Below are 12,120 nucleotides of genomic sequence, written 5' to 3' on the forward strand. Positions count from 1 at the left end.
AGAATTCACTTCATTTCTATAAAAAGCAGTAAAATTTTCTTTTAAATTAAGACATTCAGTATAATAAAATAAATAGTGCCTGTTTGGAAGGGTAACTGTTGAAATTGACACCCCTCGAAAAACACTAATTAGTTTTGGGTTGAAATCCTACTGGTGACTCCTTCTATAATTTTGTTGTTGTTGACTTTTTTGTTTTTAAATGTTGACTTATAGAATACCGGTTTATTTTAATTTGCCGTTATTGATTTCTACCGTATGAACAATATTTTCTGTTTTTATTACTAGTTTATTAACATATACAATATACATATACAATATAACTAGTTTATTAAGATAGACAATATAACTGAATAAAAATGTGTTTGCATTTCCGTTTCTAGTATAAATAGTAATCGTTTTACCTATCATTGCCATTTTTAGAAAGCTTGTGAGGTTTTTTAAAAGCCGGAATAGACAAATAAAATCTGAATTCTTCTTTATTCGAAGCAATTTATTACAGACCAAAACACGAAAGGAACTCTATTTCGGTGTTAAATACAGGTGAGGTTTGATTCAATAGCACAAGCTAGAACCCCCAGTGTCCATAGTGCTTGGATTAGCTGGTTAGTGACCCATACGCATATGCACAAAGGCGCACACCATGCAGTTATGTTACAAAGCTAGCTAGCATACTACAGAGGGTGTTTAAGGATCAGAGGGTGCATATACTACAGAAGCAAACGTGATTAAACATGCATTTCTATAGGCTGAAGGAGAGTATATTTAATCTACAACAAGGACAGGCTTTACAGGCAAAATTATAAAAACAAAGCGAAGTGCAAGGTGCAAGCAGAAAGCAGACATTATTGCATACATCAATGCTACATGTACAAGGCGTGCATGGAAATTGGTATAACACGCATGATCCAGTAACGGGAAATAACTAAAGTAGGCCTATACCATCATTTTTTAAGAACCACCCCCCCCCTTTTCACTTTGCTTCGGGGATATCTTCTCAGCTAGAGTGATCAACTCTAGAATGACGTCATAGTAAATGTAACGTCATTTTGAGAGTGATTTTGTCATGCTTGCACATGAAAATAGGTGCCTTTAAAGGGAGTGGAATTATATGGGCGGATCTTGAAATTTTAAAACTTTTAGTCGTTTCCTTTCAATAGTCTTTCGTAATTTGAAGAAAAGTCATGAATGCATCATTAACACTGGCAGAGGAATAAATAAAGGAGGACAAATTTTTCGAGAAGTAGCCATAGTAAAGGATTTTCAGACTGAAAATGCGGGTTACTACACCCAAAGGGGGTTGAAATTACATGACCAAGGAAAAATATTGTTTTTACTGCAATAAATAGAAATTGAATTTAAAAAATATGGACATGTATTGACAAATAAGATAGATAACATTTATACAAATGTTAAAATATTAATGTAACGTTGAATATTGATTTTTACTGCAGTATATTATAACGTTATATATGCCGGGTGGTTTTTTTAATATAAATGTCTATAGTAAATATTATACATCAATGAATGAAGATCGGCTATATATCAAGAATATGCGCCTATAATTACTCTTTTCATTATCATACGCAGGCACGTACCATAGCTTTTGAAAGTGTGCGGTGGGGGGGGGGGGGGTTGTGCTCATCCAAATATCTTTTCATGCAATAAAAAGAAGAGGGAATATTCCCAAATAGTAAAAATTCTAATCCGGGGGTGGGTGGGGGACAACAACGCTAAACTGAATGCACAATGCATACAAATTCAATAGTTGACACCGCATGTAGCAGCACTTTGTTATAGGCTAAATCGCTGGTGAAAAAAAAGTTCGGGAAAATGTGTGAGCGTGACGTCAGACAGTTAAAAGTGACGATAGCATTCCTGTAGTCTGCGTCTTACATGTTGGGGAGAATGGCTGTGTGTATATGGCGTTGAAGAGATTTTAACGTGATTATTTTCTGCTGTGGATAAAATGGTCGCGATCAACACCGGAGATAGTTTGTTGTACAACGCGGGTGCAAGTACAGGTGACGGTACTTGGGAGATTATGGAATTTTATCAATAGGTGATTTCGTGCATAACGTTATGTCTGCTGTGTTACAGTGTACATGTTGTAGATTACGCTAAAGGAAGTCTATCACCGTACCTATTGTAGTCGTATGTTTAATTCTGCGTCGGTTTTCGGATACAATATTGGATTTTATTGGCCTGAAGTAAATTGTTTACACTTCAGGTAGAAAAGAGATCAAAGAGCAAATTTGAGGCATGCGCAGAAGGGTTAGTCCATGCCAGGCATGGACTAACCCTTCTGCGCATGTCTCAACAAACACTAGAACACAAAAATAACTAACCCCCCCCCCCCCCCCCCCCCAATCTGTAAATAAAGAAAAACACAACAACAGATGATAAATAATAAAACCAATAAATAAATTGAAAAATAAATATAAAAGTACATGACTCGTACATACACACTTTATTGAAATGATTATAGTTGTATATGTATACACATGTAGACTTTAAAATTAGAAATGATAATTTTAAAAATACTATATAAGGTGTGTCAATGAATGTAACCCTCATATGTTCTCTTCTACACCATGCATCATCATTATTGCAAAACTATTGTATAACTAAAGCAACTAAAGCTAAAATCAGAATTTTATTGAATTCCGAGTTAAATAATTATTCCGAGTTCAAATAATACCCTGTTTCTATTTGCAGAAAGAGTTTCTTGCATAATAGGTTCAATTTCTGATTGTTTGTAACCTCTTTTTTCGAGATGAGTTTTGAAATCTTTGAAGATATTTAGTAATACATCTTGATCACTAGTATTTCTCAGATGTCTGGTACATTCTCCTTTAATTAGGCCCTTGAAAACTGATGAGCTATGAGCACTCTGTCTGTGCAGGTATTGGAAGCTGTTAGTTGGTTTGATATATGAGGGAATGTCTAATCGCTGGCTATCTGAGAATCTTATTCCTTTGTATATGGTCGTGTCTAAGAAATTGACACTGGTGTGAGATAATTCATAAGTAAATCTCAGATATTTATGACAAGAGTTCCCTATGTCAAAAAATTCTTTAATTTCATCCGGGCTTCCATTAAATAGAATAAAGCCGTCATCTCTATATCTGCCGTCATCTATGCGAACTATTTTTTGATACATTTCTTAGCACTAGCTAGAACCCCCAATGTCCAGAGTGCTTGGATTAACTGGTTAGTGACCTGGCATAAGCACAAAAGCAGACACTATGCAGTTATGCTACAAAGCCAGCTAACATACTACAGAGGGTGCATACACTGCATAAAGGCAACCACAGTGCATTAGTAGATTTCATGAGAGAGAGAGAGAGAGAGAGAGAGAGAGAGAGAGAGAGAGAGAGAGAGAGGAGAGAGAGAGAGAGAGAGAAGGAGGGAGGGAGTCGGAAGCAAACTTAGTTGCTTACTTATAAGCACACTGTGTACTACATAATCAGTTGTTTCACATAGCAGTGATATGGATTCAGAAAACCACAGTGTGGCAATCTGAAAAATTGGATCACACTCTGTAAAATTAACAGCATCAAAAAAGGGAAATTGATGGGTAGATAATAAATTTATTTACCTTTCCATGGTTCCTTTACAGTATTTTGTTATAACAGGTGGCTGTTAAGGTCCTTGGGCCTCTTGTTATACAAAACTAAATGATTATTTACATGTAAAACTGTAATAATAATAATAATTGCAATCACTTTTAGGTCATGAACAAGTTTGGCATGGATTTATTGATATTGTCTTCTCCTCACATCTGGGAATTCCTGCCATGGCAAATACTGTGTTGGATATTGAAGAAAATAGTTCCAAAAAAAGAAAAGTTGATGGACAGGATGGTAAGAATCATAAAATTTATTTAATACCATTTAAATTTATTTTGTTTTATACATTGACAAAAAGACAAGAAACTAATCATGTACATGTATGCAAAACTATACAAATATTATCTGGGGTTGATCAAGGTTGATTGCCCCGAAGGACAGGTATTACCTAATGCATTGCAGCAGATGTCTGTGCTACAGGTTGTGGTTAACAGTTAACACCATAGGGGCCATGTGGGCCCTGCCTTTTCAAACTTTACTGGCCCACATCATGGTTAGAGGGCTCAATAAAAAATGGATAGTACAATTTTTTTTTTGTTTAACTTTTTTAGGGATCACAATCAAATACAGAATTGCTAATCATGGCCGGTAATACCAAGACATTCTGACTGATTAACCGATTAATCATATCAAAGTAGATATGCATTTTCCTTACTTTTTTTAGCTCACCTAAGCTGAAAGCTCAAGTGAGCTTTTCTGATCACATTTTGTTCGTCGTCCGTCCGTCCGTCTGTAAACTTTCACATTTTGAACTTCTTCTCTAAAACCACTTGGCCAATACCAACCAAATTTGGCACAAAGCATCCCTATGGAAAGGTGAATATAAATTGCAGAAATGAAAGGCCAATTTTTATTCAAAGCGGAGAAAACTTCGAAGTTGTAAAAAAAAAAAAGGTGGTACATTTCTCAAGGACTTCTGAGTCAAATCCAACGTAATTTAGCATAAATAATCCTAATGGAAAGGAAAATATAAATTGCAAAAAAAAAAAAAGGGCTAATTCTATTCCAAATTTGAGTTATTTAGTACGAAAAGAATAAAGCAAGGGGTCAATCAGTTTACAACTTTGGGTTTGGTATTTCTTATCTCGAAAATGAGGTTCTTGTTTGAAGCAGCCATATTGGACGCATGTTAAACAGGTCAATCTGACAAAGATGATTTTGTTTGTTGTGCAACAGTTTACGTGCGAAGGGAATCTTTGAAACATGCAAAAAATATTTGTGCCGACTTAGTGAAGTAAATTGAGGTTGAATATTTCAATGCGTTGACATTTTCACTTGTGATGGTGGTTTTAGCTGGTTTTGATTTTCGTTTCATTTTTGTTAATTATGCTTTTCAACTTGGGGGAACTATCGCCTGTACATATCAAATCAAACATAGACTTCGGTAAATCAGACAGCTGATTGTTTTACCTGTGCAAACTGAGCAAAATCTGATGCATTAACAACATACTATAAAATACTATTCATTTTTTTGGTAATTCGGTATGATCTCTGCATAATGGGTTACAAATGCAACATGTTTTGTTAAGATGTTCAGCCTTTTCAGTCTAAACAGAGATTATTTTTGCTGAATCAGATAGATATATGTAGTTATATATGTGATTCATTTTGAAAAATAAATTGCTCTTTCTTTGTTTTAGTGCATTTTTCCTTTGTTTTAATTGTTTACAATTTTCTATTTACTAACCATATTTGAGTTAAAAGCAAGATACACAATTCTATGTTTGTACACAGAGCTGAGGCGGCCATGCTTTAGTTTGTTTACATTTTAAATGCTGAATAGGAAATATCAAGTTTAAAAATCTTAAGTTGAATGTGAACAAAAACATGACTCAAACCAAGCTCTGTATCTTGCTTATAATTCTATGATTGATGCTGAAATTTTGGTAGATCATTAGAAATGTCTTGCTAAACATTAAATACTTGTACAGAAAAATTAAAAGGATGATATATGCTATAACTACTTTCTGGTGCCCTGGACTTCTTGTAGGATGAATTATATGAAATCTATCTACACCAAACGCAAGTAAATAATCAAAGTACTGAAAGTACTGTAAGACGGTGGCGTCGTTTGAATGTGGCATATTACATGTATGATAATTATTGTCGTCGAAAACCCGCGGCCAGTATCGCATACATGTACTAATGCTTAACGCTTACATGCACAACTGGTCGTGAGTTTCCTACATGGATAACTATGTGGAAATCGTAGTTGTGTAATCACAATTTACACTTTACAAAAGCTATGTCTCTTGGCCGTCGTCTTTGGGGGAAAACCCGTAGATTTATTTCAGTAGCCTTTGTAGTATAGAAGTCTGCATAATTTATATATATTTGTATTTATATCGTTTGACATTAAAATCCGTTTTTGGTATGTATTTTGTTTGCCCCAGAATGCCTCATTCAATATGTGGGTTGCCACCACATAGTGAATGAATAAATAAAATTCAAAGCGATTTTATCACAATACACCCAAATATTTGATTGTATAAAGAAGGGACATTTGTGGGTTTTTTCTTTAGACCTTTGGGTTGACCCCGCAAAGGGGAACAACTTTTGAAAAGTGAGGATTGGACTATTGTGCTTTAAAGGTATTGTAGATTTTTCAAAGTAACGAAAACAAATAAGGCTTTGGTATGATAAAATACTTGTCAGGTTTTTACTAACTATTTGGGCATACATGTAGTATGTTTATTTTCCGTCTCGACAGCATTTTCCCTCAATTTCTTCACAGGGAAAAAGTTGCAGTCTCGTGGGCCAACACACTTACTTTAATTTGTCTTCATAGCCAGTTAATACATGTAGGTGTATAGAAAACGGAATGAGTTTACAAGAACATGTTTGATAAAACTGGAAAATGCTTTTGGAATGCACTTCATCATGAAACCGCAGAGTCAATCAATATTTTATCTTCGACTTCGAGTGGTTTATTTCCATTAGCTCACAACAAAAGTGAATGAAAATTTGAAAAGAAAAATCATACAATATTCAGTCGCGGCAGTTTCATTAACCAACGTTTTAAAGTACATGTGTTCTATTGTATTTAGCTGTAGATTAATTCAAATCATTTGAATGAATTCGGGATAGTCACATGTATAATTATTTTATTGCTTCTCAGTACACTTTAAAACGCATAATTTACTTGCTACATTTAACTTTTCTAGTATAAATACAACAAATATTTATTAATTATTCACCAAAACATTTGCTTTACATAAGGTCATAATCAGTTCCTTTGTTTGGAAATCACATATTTGTTTAATCCTGCATTTAATATGCGAGATTTTGAAGAATCTTTTTTATATTTTCATTTTAAAAAACTCTGTGTAATGTCAGGAGTTTTGCACTAATATGTATAATTTTTACAAGGTCTTCAAATTTGCATCTGATTTGATTTTTTGCAGTATAATAATACTGTTAATGGGACATGTTGGGACATGTCTATAATATAATAAGAGCGTACAAGCAAAGGACTTTTCATTATAAAGTTGTATCTATGACCTCTAAATCATTTGTGTACAAAGGTATGTCTTCTTTATCAAAAAAGGACTCAAAAGATATGGACCCTGAATAAAACTGTTTATAATTATACATGTTTATTTCCAAAGCCGTGTGATGCTTCACTTTTTCTCCATCCCAAAAAATTAATGGCAATATTGGTAAACTATTCCGCACCAGATTTAAGCAAAATGAGCAAAGAAATAAATAATGTTTTCAGGGATCTTTTCAATTTCTCCAGGTCACGAATAAAACAGTAGTGGTAAAATGAAATCTAATGTTTTAACAGTATAAATCAGTTTTTAAAACACAAAACAAACAAAATCCAAGTTGAACGCACGTTTTTCTGAGCCGTACATCTGTGTATATTTTCATTTTATTCGTTCCATGTACTAGACAATAGATCTAGGGTTCGCAAATCTCGGCAATATTTCCGAAAAGCTACAGTTTAGTAGCTCAGTAGAATACTACAGTCATCTATGAAGCACATTCTAGCATTGCGTTGAGTGATGACACTATCTAACCAGTGTGTATTTCAATTGCGATTCGCAACAAGATCATAGTTCCGATTGACGCATTTATATAGACCCACCCATTTAAAAAAGCATGTTGAGAACATGATGCTAACACACGGAAACAAATGCTGAAGAAAGCTCATAATAAAGTTGTACTCGCGAGTTAAAAATTACAGAGTTTATTTGAGAACAAACGGGGCGATGTTTACATACATGTAACAGTTAAAAAAAAAAAAAAAGCAAGGACTGGCGCATATGGAGAAAAGTCACAGATCGTACCTCGCTCATCGTATTACGTTATTCAGTTTACTGTGAAAAAATTTATCAGAAACTGTTTTAGTGAACAAATATATTTTACATTGCCTTTCACAATGTACCATACATGTATATGGAATATTGCATGAGTTGAACCGATTGTTTTTCCTCACAAAAAGCTAGCGCTTGCTGCAAAATGGAGATTCACGGGTTTACACGCCGTGAAATCCATAAGACGTTTTACAGCATATATCTTCGATTCCTTACAACAAATCTGTACTGAAAATTTTTGAAACATCGTCACCAGGTCCGTAAAATGACGAAGTGTGGTGTGTTTATATACATATAAAACTGTGTGTGAAATGGCGACTCGATTTGCACATGAGTTTTTACAATCCGAGGTCGATGAGCGTGTTTGAGAGAAAATCATTGTAGAGCGTCAACATCAGTAGTAATTATTGTCTGATGAATATTGAGGTGCATGTATCAAAATTAATGATTCTACAGACTGAGAGGGTTATAAAATAAGGTTGATCACAGATCAGTCCAAAATTGATCATGTTTGTATAGTAAATTTCAAGTTTTTTGCATGTTTGAAAACACATGCACACTTGTAGAAGAAAGTGTGCCATCGATCGGTTGAAGTTCAATAAAATGTAATTTATGTAATATTCATTGTCAGTATATGTTGTGAATTCTTTGGAATAAGCTATCTTCACACGCTTGCGATGGAATGCCGAAAAAATCTTTCGGAGAGTCAATAGATTTATTTTAAAATTAAAACGGCTTTAATAGTTATAAACAAAGAAAGAGAAACATCTTTCGATTAAGTAAAACCGCTACAAAGTGTTAGCCTGAAAAAATCTCTGGAAGCCAGGCAACTGTATATTTATTTTACCTACTGGTTATGGAAAGTCCTTAGCTTTACAAAAAAAAAAAAACAATTTCTACACTGACACGATCCCACTCTCTAAGTTAATAACTCCATATTTTATAAACACATAAGATAATATGTACAGACCATGTGCTAATTGTGTGTAGCCTGTGTGCATTCAATTTATATGTTATCGGACCTTTACGAGAAAACGGAGCTAAATCAGATCGTTACCATCCTCAGCAGCCCCATAAATCAAGTTATAAAGGGCATGGATTGGAATGCTACGAGTAGTCTAGTGCCAATTATAACTTACTCAACAATGAAAATATTTAACGTTATACATTTCCGATGTAAATTAATATTTACAATACCCACATAAACAATGTATTGTCAACGGTGTCAATTAATTTGTTCTTGTTAATTTGATATTTATTGTCAAATTTATGTTTAGTTCTTCTTAAACCTTCTTTCCTTGATCCGCCTCAATCTTCTTTCCGATTTATTTTAAGTGTGCGCATTTGCTGTGCGCGAAGCTGCAGTGAGTTTTCCCACTGTTTACCTGTCCTTGAATTTCCTAGCGGCAGCATTTGGGATCAAGGGCAGGCTATCCAGTCTAAGATACGGCAGATCTACGCACGTGGTGTAGATTTACAACCATAGGTAATCTTGTTTCACACGGATATTGAAATAAATAAAAGTATGTTTTATTATTATTAGGGAAACACTGTTAATGTGTTACACTCGTATACTAATGATGAACCCGTGAAATTTGTTCAAAGACTGCTTAAAGCAGAAAGAAGTTAATTTATTTTTAAACTTTGAAATTTCTTCGATTTTTGTAACCATGATGAGTTATGATTCATTGTATTACAAATGCATCACTACGTATTTTATAAGGAAATATACTGAGTATACAATCACATGGTGATGTTAAAATTGCAAATAAGAATATAGTTGCATATGTGCGAATTTAGTTACACAAACCATTTTTATATACTGATAATATTTGATATACGACTATTGGTACAGAAAATTAAATTAATGATATCTATATTAAAGAAAATGTCAGCTCGACACCTTTGTGGCCGTTCCGGCTGTTGATATGTATAGGGAAGATTCTAAATTGTAAAAATCGTGACCCTCGGACCAAAACTGGGGCCCCAGGCGGGGTTCAAAGTTTAACATAGAAATACATAGGAAAAATGTATAAAAATCTTCTTCTCAAGAACCATTGCACCAGAAATGCCAATATTTACAAAAAAGCTTGTATATATAATGAAGATTCTAAATTGTAAAAATTGTGAGCCCCGGAAAAAAAGTGGGGCCCTAGGCGGGGTTCAAATTTTAACGTATATAGGAAAATGTTTAAAAATCTTCTTCTCAAGACCTATAATGCAACAGTTTGGAATATTACTGTGCATACATCCTTAAATAATGTAGATTCTAATTTGTAAAAATCGTGACTCGCGGACTAATACTGGGGCACCAAGAGGGGTTCAAAATTTAACATTTTAAAAAATATATAGAAAATTTTAAAAATGTTCTTCTTGAGAACTACAATGTTACAGTTTGTGGAATTCCTATACATGCATCCCTGGCTTATGTTGATTCCTAATTGGTAAAATCGTGACCCCGGACTAATACTGGGGCCCCAAGAGGGGTCAAAGTTTAATATAGAAATATATAGGTAACATGTTAAAAAGTCTTCTTCTTGAGAACTACAATGCTACAAGTTGTGAGATTACTATGCATGCAACCTTGGATAATGTAGATTCGATAGTTTTAAATTAGTGACCCCTGAACTAATACTGGGGACCCAAGATGGGTTCAAAATTTAATGTAGAAGTATATATGGAAAATGTTTAAAAACCTTTTTCACGAGAACTACAATGCTTCAATTTGTCAGATTACGACGTAAGCATCCTTAAATAGTGTAGAAGCTGTGACCCTCAATCTAATACTAGGGCCCCAAGAGGGGTTCAAAGTTTAACATAGAAATATAGAGGGAAAATGTTTAAAAATCTTTTTCTAGAGAACTACAATGCTTCAACTTGTGAGATTACTATGCAAGCATCCTTGAATAATGTAGATGCTAAATTAATAAAGCTGTGACCACTGGACTAATACTGGGGCCACAAGAGGGGTTCAAAGTTTAACATAGAAATATATATGGGAAATGTTTTCAAAAAGTTTTTCTCGAGAACTATTATGTTACAGTTTGTGAGATTACTATGCAAGGATCCTCAAATACATGTAGTGTAAATTCTAAATTGTTAAAGCCAACCATAAACCTCGGACCAATACTGGGGCCCCAGAAGGGGGGTTCAAAGTTAGAAATAGCATATGCTACGAAATAGAATGTTACAAGAAACTGTTGTTCAGGTGAGCGATGTGGCCCATGGGCCTCTTGTTAAGACTGAATGACAATCCTTTCTTGACTTGCAATCTGATTAAAATTTCTATAGTCGCTATACGATGATTTGAAGAAACCCCACTTAAGGTCACCTCCTGGTGAACTTTGCTTTGACCAATGAAATCGTCGGTTCCATTCCTCAGTTACATGATTTGGAAGTTATGCCAATATATTCTTTAGATTCCCTAAGGGCGTCTAATATCAACTTATGCTCCATCTCTTACTTGCTGATACTGAAAGATTCACGAACATGTGGCATCATTTCGTCGTACAACTCCATTTTAGTTTGTAACCCGAAATTACCGTTTCTAACACTTGCTCTGATTGCTAGAATAACTCATGTATATTTATAAACAAACGTTCAACAGGGGGTGACCTCAAGAGGGGTTTCTTCAGATCCTCTTGTAGCAAAAATAGAAAAACAAGGAGGGGATCAAGGATATGATTTTAATCAGATTGTCTCGACTTGAAGCTGTAACGGAAGACCTTCTCGTTGCTTGCAACGAGCTCGGCTCTAGTTTACGACTACCACCACATTACCTTCCCAAAAACCTATGTTAATAGTTCTCCTGGGCCTGGAATTGAGACCATTCAAAATTTGTCTTTTTATACTGCCATTTCGGATGGAAGACAATCTAGTCCATGCTTCCTTCATGACTTATTTGCACATCCAGTTTCATTGTGAAAGAAGTAAAAGAATATATGAGGAACATGTAGTTAGCAATATTTTTAGATGTATGAAGAAATAATTGAGAAACTGTGCACTTATCTGTGTTCAATAAATCTACATTTTTTCACTGGATTGCACTGTAGCTCTATTATTGCAAACCCAACATGGATGTACATGCTACAGCCGATGTTGCATTGCATTGAGTGATGACACGTTCTAATCGATGTGAATTTCAATTGCGATTCAGAACAAAGATTCTGATT

The 12,120-nt window shown here is 34.4% G+C and overlaps 1 protein-coding gene across 1 annotated transcript in view; it reads left to right on the top strand.

The window, feature by feature from the left end:
• Positions 1-12,120, top strand: part of LOC128187244 (uncharacterized) — a 47,687-nt gene that overhangs the window by 28,340 nt on the left and 7,227 nt on the right. The window contains exon 3 of the mRNA XM_052857536.1: positions 3,732-3,863. Coding sequence (XP_052713496.1) covers positions 3,732-3,863 — 132 coding nt within the window. The remainder of the gene's footprint in view (positions 1-3,731; positions 3,864-12,120) is intronic.

Source organism: Crassostrea angulata, chromosome 6, assembly GCF_025612915.1.
Source record: "Crassostrea angulata isolate pt1a10 chromosome 6, ASM2561291v2, whole genome shotgun sequence".
Lineage (NCBI taxonomy): Eukaryota > Metazoa > Mollusca > Bivalvia > Ostreida > Ostreidae > Magallana > Magallana angulata.